Source organism: Pipra filicauda, unplaced genomic scaffold, assembly GCF_003945595.2.
Source record: "Pipra filicauda isolate LSUMZ 115617 unplaced genomic scaffold, ASM394559v2 scaffold514_size685291_pilon, whole genome shotgun sequence".
NCBI classification, from domain to species: domain Eukaryota; kingdom Metazoa; phylum Chordata; class Aves; order Passeriformes; family Pipridae; genus Pipra; species Pipra filicauda.
In genome coordinates this window covers 574,562-588,901 of record NW_024104659.1, presented here as the reverse complement: position 1 = coordinate 588,901, position 14,340 = coordinate 574,562, and the positions used below count along the sequence as shown (strand labels likewise).

General features: G+C 40.3%; 1 protein-coding gene across 1 annotated transcript; it reads left to right on the top strand.

Annotated features, from left to right (window-relative positions):
• The first annotated feature begins 119 nt into the window (after positions 1-119).
• SRD5A1 (steroid 5 alpha-reductase 1) lies at positions 120-13,339 on the top strand. Its single transcript, XM_027743254.2, has 5 exons — positions 120-499; positions 2,538-2,704; positions 8,422-8,523; positions 10,219-10,369; positions 13,181-13,339. The coding sequence occupies exons 1-5, from the start codon at positions 120-122 to the stop codon at positions 13,245-13,247; spliced, it is 867 nt and encodes a 288-aa protein (XP_027599055.1). The 3' UTR covers positions 13,248-13,339.
• The last annotated feature ends 1,001 nt before the right edge of the window (positions 13,340-14,340 follow it).

The window sequence follows — 14,340 nt, the reverse complement described above, 5'->3', positions numbered from 1 at the left end:
CCCGAGAACCCGAGCGCGCGCCCCACCCCGCCCCGCCCACTAACGGGCGGGCGGCTCTGGCCACGCCCCCCGACGCCGATTGGTCCGTGGTGCGCGGTGGGCGGGGCGCCGGGCGGGTGATGAGTAGGGGCGGCGGGGGGCGATGGGGCTCGGTGTCGGTGGAGTTGGTGATGGCGGAGTGCGCGGGCTGCCATGGTGTTTGCGGCTTCTGGAAAAGGGTAGAGGGCCCCGAGGAGCGGCGGCTGCTGGAGCTCTTCTCCTATGGGCTGATGGCGCTGGGTGCTGGCTCTGCCCTGCTGCTCTGTTTCATCCCTATGCCCTACGGCCGGTACTCCACGCGGCGCTTCGGCTCGCTGCTGCCCGCCCGCGTTGCCTGGGCGCTGCAGGAGCTGCCCTCCCTCCTCGTCCCGATCGGGCTCGCCGCCTGCGGTGGGGAGGCCATCGCCGCCCCGGCTAACCGTGTCCTGCTGGGCTGCTTCGTCCTCCACTACGCGCACAGGTGCGGGCGGGGCGAGGGCACCGCCGGGGCGTCTGGGGGGGGCTCCTTGGCAGCGCTGCCGGGGCGGGAGAAGAGGTCAGTCTTCATAGAAACGCCTGGCTGCTGCCTCCAGACCGAAGGGGTTGAGGTGCTCCAGTTAATTAGCTCTTGTTATTTAATATCACAATCACTGACGTCTTTCGGGCTTCGCTGCGTTAGGATGTTGTGCGTTGTTGCGGGAGCTGGGCGCGGAGCCGTGGCGGAGCGGTGCTGGCTGCCGTGTGTCGCTGTGCGAGGCGGTGCTCGGGCGTGCAAACGCGATGTTCGATGCTCCCTCGGCTGCTGCTCCATCCCTGCGCTGCAGCTGTACCTCGGGTGGCGACCCCCGTGTCAGCAAGGGCTTGATCAGACTGCCTGAAGGGACCTAGTGTTGAAAACAAGGGAAGTTCAGCACTCTGTACTCATATAATTTTAATGCTGTGAGACAGTGGCTATTTTCAGTTATGTTTCTTAACACGGTCTTTCAACATAGTGTTCGTTGAAGGAGTTGGACTGGATGAGGGTTTTCTCCAGCTCAAGATATTCAATGATTCATTAAAATACTAGCAAATCCTAGGCCCAGTGCTCCATGTTGCCCTGTAGTCAACTTGGGTATTTAGTAAAACTTCTTGGAGAAGGCAGCTTAGCTGGAGCTCGGGTAAGATTTTGCCGTTCTCTTCAAGTTACGGACAGTGTCTACTGGTCATACTCTACGAGCAATTTTGCAACATTACTAATACAGGAGCAATAGATTTGTCAGGTTATGTTAAGCTCCATATGTGGCTGATACACTGTTGTTTTCTGGTGCTGAATGAGAGAGGTTGGTGCTTTTGACTGAAAGTATTTCACATCCTCACAACAGAGAAGGATGCAACGTGATTGGCCTGGTGGCTGGTTTTGAAAACCCAGGACTGTGTCTTTGCTCCTTTTTCTGTTAAGAGTAAAGATAATAGCTTTTGCATGGGATCTTAACTCATCCTTGATGTCTGGATATAGCTAGGAACATGAGACAAAGGTTTGTAGAGCAAGCTGCACTGTGCTGCAGTTTGTTTTTTCCAGTTGCTTGTTGTGACTGCCAGACTAAGGGACTATTCTGTAAGTGAGTGTAGACTGGAAGAGACCTCTATTTTCCAGTTCCTTTTGTTGTAATGTAGCATGCTTTAAATAATCCTATTAATGAATTTGTTACTCTTTCTTGAAAGCTGTTATGGTTGTGCTTCCTTTGGAAAGACTACTTTGAAGCACTAGTCCTTGGGTAGATGGAAAACATGTGAAAAATGCTCAGGCTTCAGCAATCCTCGTCCTGTTTCACTACAGATTGTAATTAAATCAATAGGCAATTGGGAGTTGGCTTGTTGCACCAGAAAGGTCACAAGCACATTCACATTCACCTGATCTTGTTTAGAGCTTGTTGGTTTATTCCCATAATCCCCCAGGAAAAGCAATCAAGATTCCTTTTCCAAATGGGATGGCAATTGTGGGTTCGTCATGTGTTTAGCAGGCATCATAGGGTAGACCAAAATGGTAGAGGTGAAGCAATTAGGGTTTTAAAGTGACTTTTAAGGTAGGGAGGAAACTGAGCTCAATTAGGTTAATTTTAAGGGCATTGCCTTTCCCCCCCTAGAAGTGCTGGGGGATTTGGCGTAGGGATTGTGAGACTTGGCTCATTTCAGAAAGCTTGATGATACTACTGAGGATTTAGGAACAAAGGAGGATAAAAATAGGTTGTGCTTAACATCAGTTACCATTACTCCTCTCATCAAAGTAATTGCCTTGGATACAAAGTTCAAAATTTCTGTCATACAGAGAGAGAGGTCTGATCTTGTAATTCCAGTTAGGCAACAAAATGATGTTTAGGTGTTAAAGCAAGTGCAACTGTCCTTTAGAACAGGGACCAAAGCCTCTAATGCTGAGAATTTGAAAAGTAGGATAGCGTGGACTATGGATTACAGTTTTTGGACTTCAAGACTCTCTCTTTGGTTTGTTAATACAATAAATTTTCATTCCTTATTTCGTACAGGGCACTCATATTTCCTTTTCTGATCCGTGAAGGAAAACCAACACCATTTGTCACTTTTGTGTTAGCACTTCTGTTCTGTGTTTTCAATGGATACTTGCAGGGCCGAAGCTTAAGCAACTATGCAACTTACCCTCCGGGCTGGTTGAAAGATCCACGCTTCATTACAGGTGAGTCAAATAATGTTATGAAAACTTAAGGTGTAATTTTCCTTTGTCTTCACAGCTTTTAATTGTAATTTTATTGTATCTTCAATGCCATTTTGTAAGTATTCTCATAGGTATTTCTCTTATTGGTGTATCTGGAAGCCTTTAACTTTTTTTTACTTTAGAACTGTGAACTGACATTTCTTTCCACAGTATCAGTGCTGGGTGAACTGACTGTCATCTTTACTCTTTAACACCAAAAGAAATATTGTTATGTATTTTTTCAATGTAGAAACTTGAAGCCTCACATGGAACCAGCAGCATGCATGTTTAGAACAAACAAAGTAGTTTTTCTATGTAACATGTAGATCAAACTGAAGTAAACAAACTCGTGGAGTAAAAATCTAGCGAGGGTGATTGCTAACTACCGGGATACTACTGCTAACGCCAGAAGACCTTGGTATCAGGATATTTACAAGGTGATACACACACACACGCGCGCGCGCGCGCCCTTGTAATAGGGGTGAGCTTTGTCAAAGGACGAAACTGGCCTACAAGGAACCGGGTGGAGGGATTGATCATTCACTCCCAATCTGGAAGGGAGGTTACATTTATTTATAGTTGAAGTCATGGATATGATGAAAAGGCTAAGATGCCTAGTGACAAAGTACTGTCACCATATTTTTTTGTTTCCTAAGCATCTACTTTTGTTGACCATCAAAATCATAGTATCATTTTCTAATGAAATCTTTACCGAAAGATCTCTTTCATCTGAAGATAAATCAGAATATTTTGCCTTATCAGTCAAAGGTGGAGAACTGGGCTGTGTAGATCCTTGATCTGAAGAAGTACCCTTCTTGTTTTTATTCTGTAGCCAGAGCAAGTTAGTGTTTCTCCAGGATTTCTCAAACCTTTTATAACAAGAAAAAGAAGGTTTTGTCCTTATTACAGTGTTATTGTGGATAACAGTGGAGGACCCCTGTGCTAAATGCTATCATGACTATAAGACTGAAGAAACTTAAATCAAAGGAGGTTCTCTTGCCAAGATTAGGAGGCAGTACTGCTTGTGCACTAAAAATGGAGAAATTGAGGTACAAGGGAATGACTTCAGTGGGTGCTAGGCACTTGGATATACTTGAAATTTTCTTGGTAGTTTCAAATTTCCAGTCTCCTTAAACTGGGATCCAGCAAAAAAAATGGTTAAAAGATCTGTTCATCAAAACCGTTGAAGGCTCTGATGCCTAGTTTAGTACATTAATCAAAAGATATCTCAATACAGTGCTGTGAACAAATTATGATTAAGAAGCCATGAATCAATTCTTCTTTACTGAAAGATCTTTTAAAAAAAATCAAATTAATAAGACTCTTATTCATATTTCCTTGGTTTATTTTTTTTGAGTTTATCAAGGATTTCTGAAAGATGCAAATGTATAAATGATAATAGTTAGGTTCCTCTGACTTCAGTTATGAATACTTCGGTGTATGAATTAGTTTGATTTGTATTTGTGGGGTTTTTATTATGGTTTTATTTTGATTGTTTGCTTTTTGTGCAGGTAATACCAGTCTGGAATATATGCTTATATATATTTCTAGTACTGCTAAACATAAATGAAGTGTTGCTTTTGTGATTATTATAATTCAAACTATTGCTTTAAAAAGCAATCCTAACCCTAAGTTATCCTAAAAACTAAGAAAACCAAGATTCCTGGTACACATAGCAACCATTTTCATGGTATGACTACTGCTGACTTTTTTGAGAGTGTTAGTACAACAAATCTTTTTATAAAATTTGGCATGGCTGTGAAACAACCAAACTGCAGACTTGTTTTTTATTTTATTCCTGTAACTAGAGTACCTTTTGGGATTTTTTTTAATGTTGTTTTGTAGTACACGTCAACATAATTGGATCTTAGCAATTTATAATTGCTATTTGGTATTCATCCTAGCTGGGTGCCTCCAAATATCTGCAGTTTATGCTTGTGGCTTTGGTCAACTCAAATGCCAAAGTGGCTGTACTCCCTGAACAACTGGACTATTATGTTCTAGTTTTTCCAAAACATCTGGCAGTGTCTTTAAGCCTCCTTTTAAAATTACTAGAAAAAGTTACTAGAATATTAACAAACAACAACAGCAAGAAAGCTTATTTGCTGAGGGCTAGCAAGATGTTTCTTAAGCTGTGTGGAGTTACATGTGGAAGATAAATGAGAGAGTGTCTAAAAGTAGCAGCCAACCATGGTTCAACAGCCAGAAGCTGAAATGAGATAAATTTGCAGTGAAGACAGCAATTTGGAAAAGTCAGGCTGATTAACCGTCATGGCGAGAGGTTTCAAACAACTGCTATGTTCTGTCTGGAGCCTTATTACAGTTTGATTGTTTTCAGGCATTTAGGAGTTAACTCTGGAAATGTAATAGCTTATATCTACACCAGCAATTGATTTGGATCAGGAATGTAACTTTGATGTGATTCCCTCATGGTTTCTCTGGACTGTGTGTTGGTTTGGTTCAGAGCAGTGAACACAGCTGTTTTCAGAGGAAATGGGAATGTTCTGCTTCAAATGCAGCACCATGAGTTTGCAAACCTATGTGGGAACAACTTCACAGTCTTTCAGCATGTACCTTACACGTGTGCCAACAAACAGCTTGTGAACTTACCAAGAGAGCCCATGATACCCTGAAGCAGTGAATGCTGCAAAAAGGGACACATACACCTGTGTGCTTCACCCTGGTGTTCTTTCCTAATCTGTCTGTGCTTCTAGTTGGAAACCCCTTCCTTTCTTTGCTTGCTTTAGCTTCTTCAAACTCTTTGCAATATACCATGTGTCTTTTCTTACTCCTTTAAACCCCATTCAGCTACCTACTTCGAATGTTGATGGCTAACCCTTCTGTGCATTAAAAACTTTCCTCAGTAGCAGTTCTACAAAGCAGAGCAGCACCTGTAACTCAGAAGGTTCAGGTGACTGAACCTCATCTGTTGCATGAAGCTTTTTGTCTGACAGTCAGGCAAGCAAGCACATGTGCCACCTCTGCTCTTTTCACAGAACAGACACGAAGAGCGCATGTGCATTGTCCATATCTGGGTATGATCTCGAGCGCGTGCGCATTGTCCATATCTGGGTATGATCACGTAGTCGAGGGATGTCTAGATATTATCTCATAGTCCGGGGATGTAGATTAGCCTGTATCTCTCCTAGTATCTACAGACATCTGTATATTCTAGATTATCATGTGCATTGTTGGAAAGTAACCACAGGGTCTGAGATAAGGCGCTGGTTCACCTGAAATGTTTATTTGATGTTCTCAGTGCAGCTGTAGAAACTGGCCTCCTGATGTGTCTGCACAGCATCTTCCACTGCATATTCTTGAAACTTGGAGAGGGAAGGTGAGCCAGATAGCAGCTACCCTCCTGTCACTCTGGAATAGCCTGCAGCACAACAGTAGGTCTTTTTGTGTGAAATTCTACATGGGCAAGCACACAATGCTCTTCTGTTGCACCAGGTTGTCTGCTAGTGTAGACCTAGTTACCGTCCTCCTTACGCAAATGTTCACCTAGTACGTGCACAAGCCTTCACCTCCAGGTTTATCCTGATGAAGGAAAAAGCCTCTTAATAGTCTCTTGAGGTCATCCGTGTTGTGTGGTGTATCCTGTGGATCTGAAAATCTGATGTAACATGCAGTGGCTCCCTTCCTGTTTATATGTCCATGTTTCCCTGTGCTGGTAGCCAAGTCATGCGAATTGTGGGGCAGAACCAGCTCTTGGTTTTGTAGAGTCCTAGGACTCTGCTGTGCTGGGAATCTGAGGATTAGGACAGAGGAGGAGCGCCAACCCTGACAGCTCAAGAAGCATTTGGACAATACTCTCAGGCACATGGGGATGGTCCTGTGCAGGGCTGAGATTTGAGCTTGATGATCCTTGTGGGTCCCTTCCAACTTGGCATGTTCAGTGATTGCCCACGGAGTATGGGTGCAGGGAACATGGTTATGCAGTGCCTTAGAGGAAAGGGGGCCTTGAAATTGAAGAGGTGTTTTGTGAAAATAGCCTACATTTGTTGGTTTGTTGTCCACAAAGAGATGTGATTGTTTCCTTCTGCCATTTTGCAGTTTTCAAGTCAGAGAGGTAAAAATGTGCAGGATCAAACTCATCTTCTGTAGTAATTTGACATTTTTAAAGCAAGCTCCGGCCTTTCTACATTATCGGAAGAGTTCATATACTAATTTACAAGCAGATGCACAGGAAACATTCACTAAAATTATAGTATATCTAATATATAATAAATCATAACATTGTAGATATAAAGTATAAACTATAGTATATCTAATAATAAAATATAGAATATCTAATCTATGTCATGATGTATTTACATTGATTATATAGTTGATAAGTAAAATTTTACTTCAAAAGGCACTTTATGTATAGCATCTGCACACCTTGATTGCTAATAGAAACTTGCTGTGCTGTATAAAGAAAAGGTTAACAAACATGCTTATTCACAGGACTAAATTCTGCTATTAGTTTTACAGTGTAAGCAGACAGTAACAAGTTAAACAACTTTTTTTATTTGTATGGGCAAATAATGGAGAGAGCTTTCACGCAGACACCTCAGTTTTTTTACAGAGCAGTCATTTCCTCCCAATACATGTGGAAGCAGACCGCTAGGCCCTTTAAGCTCACAAGGGCTTGAGAGAAGAAAACTGCCTAACAGCTTGTAAGTGGACCTTGCTTCTCAGACATCTGTAGCTTCACTGGGAAAGGTAGCTTAAGTCTTGGTGGAGTGTGCTCTGACAACCTACCAGTCTTGCAATGTGGCCTTATACACTTGGACATACAGTTAGTGCTTTTGCTGAGATGATCACGCTCCTTAATTTCTCTATATTGAAAAAGAGCCACCTGAAAGACTGAAGTTATGGGTGCAAAAAGGCAAAGGTTTCTTTATCTGGCACGTGAAGTGACTTTGTCCTAGAAAATACTGGCGTATTCTTGGTAAGTAAAACTGGTAACTTTGGAGGTGGCTTCAAAACAACACTGGATCTATCTTCAAACCCCAAATCTGCTCCTAGTAGCAAGGAAGGCTGCCTTCAAAGGAAGATACCATAGATAACATATTGCCAAAGGGTGAAAATAAGGAATTTCAATCCTAAATTCCTTTTGATTTATCCCATAGTTATGGCAACAAGACATAAGGATGCCGAATGTGACAACAGTCTCAGTTTCTATGAAAGCCTGGTGTAAATGGCTAAACCATTTTGCTGAATGACACAAGTAAATGGTACATTAACTCCTTCATGATTTTATTCCTTTTGTTGCACAAAATTCTGTTGCGGAAATTCTGGTATGTTATCAGCAAAAATAGAAAAGGAGAGTGGGGCTAAAATGTGTCCCTTTGGGAAGAATGAGAATGGCTGTTTCTTTCAGTGTTTAAAGTGTTAGCATATTTGTTTTTCTATGTGGATGTTAGGGAATTACACACATTACATCTGCATATGTGCCTGTGCATACATTTATATAAGCCTAGAAACATAAGAATAAGCTTCATACTTGTGGTACTATTTCCTGTCTAGGGAGCTCTCGATTACTGTGAGCTCTGCTGACTGAAAAGCTCAGTCTGTCACCAGAGTTGTTTATACTGCTTACATTACTACTGCTTTAAGCTGATATGACTAACATGTTATACTTGACTGTAGTTTTTTTGAAAGGGTGCTTTCACTCAGTGTACTAAAGATATACTTTTAATATTTCTTTTCAGGTTTTATAGGGTGGTTGCTTGGCATGGCAATTAATATTCATTCTGATCATATTCTCAGAAATCTGAGAAAACCAGGGGAAACTGGTTACAAGATACCAAGAGGTAAGTAAAAAAGGGTACAGAGATTAAAATGGCAAAAGTAGTATCTTTCATATGAGAAGTGGTAAAGAAAGCTGGGACTGGAGAAGAGGCTCATTTTATTTTTTTCCTCTTAAGCCAAATATTGTAAGGAGTCTGTTTCATGATATCGCTTGGCCTGTGCAACTCTTTGGACTTCTTAAACCAACTTTGGCTGTATTTTTAAAAAGGGATAAAAATGTCACAGCATTCCACAACTTTTCTGAGAATCTGCAGGAGGGTGGAGAAAGAAGACCTAAATTACCAACCCAGTGTTGAGGCAGGAGGGGAATGCAGAAAGTACTCAATGGCTGGCCCATCTAACGTCCCATGTGTGAAGAGAGAGGTACCTTAGGTAATCAGAGAGCAGCAACTACTGTGGAAAGGGAGACACAGTAAAAGGAGGACAGAAATCCAAACAAAGTAGGGCACTATGAATTCTGGCCTTCATCGGAAAATGGAGAATATGAAAGATTTTTCTTATGGAGCCTATTGAAGTGTTAAAGTTTATTGATGCTTTTGGAAACATTAGACTCTTTCAGATACATTACAGTCACTGAGAGAAGAAAAATAATACTATCTCTGAATTTTGTTTCTCTGGGTTTTTTTGTTAGTTGTTGCTTTTTCTTGGTTGTTAAGGTTTTTTTTAATATGACTGGAAGAATTAAGATATATAAGGCAGTAGACTGTTTTTCACTCAGAAGATAACTTATAATTTTAATAGATGTAAATCCAAGTGCTCATGTAAAAAAAGAATATGAACATACTGTACTGTGTTCAGTGCACAAAAAAAGTTCTGAAGTAAATAAGATGTCATTTGCTGTGAGATCAGGGGGAGCTGGTCTTTTTGATGTTGCTTATCCAGTTTAAGTGCTAAAAATTCACCCCTCTTTTGTTAAGAGGGTAGAGCAATTAAAGCAAAGTCAAAACATGTCCTTTATTACAGTTGCCAAATACTTGTTTGTTTAGTTCCACTGGTAAAACGCATACTGAGATGTTATCGATTTGTATGCTGACTTTGGAATTGGGGTGAAAGTTCTTATTTTATAAATGCCTGACATGTGAGTACCAATTGTTTATCCATAATTGTCTGTACAACAGATTTAATGCAGACTGACAGTTACTTTTTTCACTGAGTATCAGAGCTGAAGCAGTAGACCTCATGAGGAATGGGAACAAAAGGGCAACACATTTTAAGCTAGAGAATAAATTTGGGACATTACTTCATAATAATAATAATATTGTTCATAATTAACTTAATTTCTGAAGTATTTAAAGAAATGAAACATTGTAGGCTAACTAACCCTGTGAGTATTTTCTGAGACTCAAGGGGAGCATGTCCTCTATATTTACATATTAAAAAAAAATTTTACGATCAAAGAGACAGTTTGATGTCATTGTTAAGTAACTATTTACAAAGGCACGTACTTGCTTCTGATACTAGTAAATCTGCTTTTCTTTCATTATTTAAAGAGGAAAAATGGACCTGGAGAAGGTCTGTCCTAGAAAGAGGCCTGAAGTGATCCTTCATAGCACAGCTTGAACTGAAAAACACTGCTTCCACTGCCTTTAAAATTATATAGAGACATTGGTGATGTAGCTCTTATTTGATGTACAGTAAAAGATAGCACTGGACATATTGATTAAGGTGCTTTTGAAATAACTCTGTCCTGCTTTCAGGAGGAATGTTTGAGTATGTCAGTGGAGCCAACTTTTTTGGAGAGATCCTGGAGTGGTTTGGGTTTGCCCTTGCCTGTGACACCACTGAAAGCCTTGCATTTGCATTGTGTACTCTTTTCATCTTGGGTTCAAGGGCAAGGCAACACCATCAGTAAGTGGTTTTTGTTTTATAATTTCTGTTGTCTCTGCCACACTGCATTTACATTTCACGAATTATGCCTCATCCCATAGCAATGTTGCAGAGCAAGTCTTGTGAAAGAGACTGCTGCTGTAGGGGAGAATATGATAGAGAATACTCTGAGAAGAATAAGCACTGCAGAATTTCAGCAGAATAGTACTGAGCATAAACACACACGATGTACAATGAGGTGGTCAAAATAATGTTTAAATGAAGGTAGTTCATCCTGAATCTGTAAAAATTATGGACAAGTTTGGCAGTATTGTCTTAAATAATCACATACTCTATTTTCCCTTCCTGCTTGAACTGGTTTCTACATTATTAAAATTTTGAAAATCACTCTAAAGTAGTCTTTAATAGGCATGTTTTATAGCCAAGTCTCTATCATATTGCCTATGATCAAGTGAATGGACAATATGAAAACAGTTCTAGTACATAATAGTAAAGTCTCTACTCTAAACAGTTTGACTGCTAATGTACTGTATTCATAATGTAGCTTTCTTGTTAAAGGACCATAGTTTGTGGAGAGTAGTCTCTTGATTCTCTTTAAGGAATAGCATGTTTAAAGGAATTTGAACATGTTAATCTTATTTTGGTTATTCTCAGCTTCCTGCTTTGGTTCTCATGCTAAAACTTAGTGGAATAACAGGAAATAAGCCTGAATATATGGAGAGAAATAGGTTGAAAAAATGCCATTGCTGACTATCTGTGGGGGCAGCCATGGGTACATCTAGTGGAGTCCTGAAAATTTCCACAAACGGGTTTTCCTGCACCTTGTCTGTAGGGTGTTCTAGGTCTGTATTACCCTCCCAATTAACAAAGTTTTTTGTACTGTCCAACCTGAACCTTCCTGACCTGTCACCTATTGACCATCATTTCTTATTTTATCACCTGCTATTAGTGAGTAGAGTTGCAGAGTATCTTGGGTGTGACCTACAACTGCCCTTTTGCCCAGGGCCTCATCCAGTTGAGTTCTGAGTGTCTTCAAGGGTGGAGGCTTCAGCACATCTCTGGTAAAGTGCTGAAACAGGATTTTCCTTATTCTCATGGGGAAGAGGGTTTTTCCTTATGACCACTTGGAATATTCCATGTTGCAACCTTTATCTCCTGGTGTGTGCCTCCAGGAAAGGTATGGCTTTGCCTTCTCTTTAATATCACAATAGGTGATGGAAGAATGCAATTAGATGTGCCTCCTTGCTTCTTTTCTAGGCTGAACAAACCTAGTGCTCTTCATGTCTCTTATATGTTCCAGCTATGAGTTGTCTTACTGACCATCTGCTGGATTTTTCTCCACTTTGTGGATATCGTTGTTGCACAGGAAGCCAACAACTGGAGGCAGTAATGCAGATGCATGCTCTCAGCTGCTAAATGGTGCACAGAATAAGCCCTTCCTTTGACTTAGTGGCTCTGTACTTTTTAAGGCAGGCCAATGTGCACTTGGCCTTCATCATTGCAGGGATGCATTATTGACTCATCCTTCACTTGTCACCAGGATGTCCATGTCCCTTTGTGCACAACTGCTATCTAGCCAGGCAGTCTCCACCCTGCACTTTTGCTTGGGGCCACTGCATTCCAGCTGCAAGAGTTGGCATTTCAGTTATAACTTTGCTCCGTTGTCTTAAGTAATTCCCCTTCCATGACCTGTAGGCAGCACCTGTAGGTAGCAGTAACAGGGCCCCTTAGTCTCCTCCTTGCCAGGCTAAGCAATGCCAGGTTCCTCGGTGTGTCTTTATATATTATGCTCTTCAGGTTCAAATTCCATTGTTCGTTTCCATCAATCCTAAGCCTCGGTGGCACTCTTTCAGACCATTAGGAAAAGCTAAATGTTGTTAAAGGAAGTAATTTGCACTAATGGAAAAATGCATAAAAACAAAAGAGGGATACAAGAAGAAAACCCCAAACAAATAAAAATAACAAATCCATGTAAGTGAAGAAACATTTTACTGCAGTCTGTTTAGTTTAAAAAACTTAGAATAAATTACTGAAACGGGAAAATAGTGTAATGATGGTATTCCACAGCTGCAGGTTATTGTGCATTGCATGTTTTGTCCTCTGCTTATTCCAGCTTTGATCTTGCAGTTAGCTATTGATAACATGAATATCTGCACCTTTGAGAAGCCCGGGTGAAGTTAATTCTTTTATTGCAGAGGAGCGGAAGAATAAGTATTTGAAAATGAGAGTAAATGCGTTTGTTATCCAAGGCAGAAAGACAAATAATAACATTTAATAGTGCTATGTATTTCTTCTTTGTTAATTGTCTGGATTTGAAAATACTGATGTCTTTGAAAGGTATTAGCAGTAAGGCTAGTGTAACGTTTGTCATGTTCTGTTTGATTATCCAAATCCTTTGGAACTGAAGATGTTTCTATGCAGAGTCATTACTATGTGAAGTAACCCGTGCTTCTGTGTGAAGTCATTAGGCAATTACATGGTTTTAGTTTAATTTCTTCCCCCTCTAGTTCTGAAATGCAAATACTCAGGATGCATAACAACATACATTTTTAAAGAACAGGTTATTCCTTCCCTGACTGCTCTCACCACATCTGTAGGTTTGATTTCCCATTGCTGGCAGAACAACGTAGTTTTTTTGGAGTTGATGATTAGATGTTGTTAAGACGAGTGTAGTAAATGCCATTTTTGTATCCAGAGTAGTTCTAAAGGCATATTTTTTGTTTGTAGACAGAAAATATATGGATTAAATTGAACACATTGTACAATCACTTAATGTCCTCAACAGCATTTGGAAGACTCTATACTCATCAGATTTCTGTCTTTGTTTTACAGATGGTACCTTGAGAAATTTGAAGACTACCCAAAGGACAGAAAAATTGTGATACCATTTTTGTACTGAGCTGTGCTTTTAACACTGTCTGAGATGGATGCTTTTAGTAACAGCTAACATTTTACAGGTGGTGGCAAGTTAAAAACATACTGTCATCCTCACTGTGACAAAGCCTTTCCATCGATGCTGCTATTACTTACTTCTTTTTCCTCTTAATGGTAACCAAGAATCTGATGGACATGGTGAATAGGAACAGAAATGCTTTTCCAGCAGTGAAGCACCTTCATGAACACCTTAGGCAGTGAGTCTGACTGCCTGTGCAGGCTTCTGCTGTTTCCACTCAATCTAGTCACGCTGTCATGAGGATTGCGCCATGAGCCCAGTCACTCTCACTGCAGTCTGGATGGTGTGTTCTGCCTATTGTTTGCCAGCATATGCAAATAGGGTCGATTCTACTTTTTCTTCCTTGCCTTTCTAATCCTTTCTTCCCTCCACCTGCATTTTCAGGAGAGCTGATGATGCAGACCAAGGAATTAAATGAATATAGTTGCTGTTAGGTGAGAGGCAATGTTCCTCCTCTTTGCACTCTTTCATATGGATATTGTATAGATAATTCTATACAGGATACTGTATAGATAATATTTAATGCTATTTACATAAAAGTTGTAGGGTTATCTTCCCCAAATAATAGATTAATATTGTCATCTACCTCTTAAAATTGATAGCTATCTCAATATGCAATATGTGTCTTCTCACTCTAAACTGTTTTTGGAAGGCATTCTTTACTTAGGATACTTAGGCCAGTCTAGCACTATTAAAAAATGTGTAATATTTTCTAACTCACTTTATAAAAAAACCTTGAGATTTTTACAAAATTTTCTTATTATGTTGTTTTAAAAAATCAAGTGTTTTTCTTCTTCTGTTGATAACATTCTAGATGATTTTATATTCTGGAATATTTTGTGTTGCATGTCATGTTAATGTCAGTGCTCATACTCCAACATTTTACTCATTAAGGACTTCAGAATGCTTTCAAGAACATGATGCAATTCCAAGCATACAGACTTCCAAGTTTCAGGCACATCTGTGTGCTTTGCATGATTGTGATAATAAAGAATTTTTTAGAATTCTTAAGAAAAAAACCTCAACAGAAACTAATTTA

Bases quoted from the DNA above. Each gene is read 5' to 3' on its own strand.
- SRD5A1 (XM_027743254.2), top strand. From the start codon at position 120: ATGAGTAGGGGCGGCGGGGGGCGATGGGGCTCGGTGTCGGTGGAGTTG. The intron at 500-2,537 runs GTGCGGGCGGGG...TATTTCGTACAG, and splicing joins GTCCTCCACTACGCGCACAG to GGCACTCATATTTCCTTTTC. The intron at 10,370-13,180 runs GTAAGTGGTTTT...TTTGTTTTACAG, and splicing joins AGGGCAAGGCAACACCATCA to ATGGTACCTTGAGAAATTTG.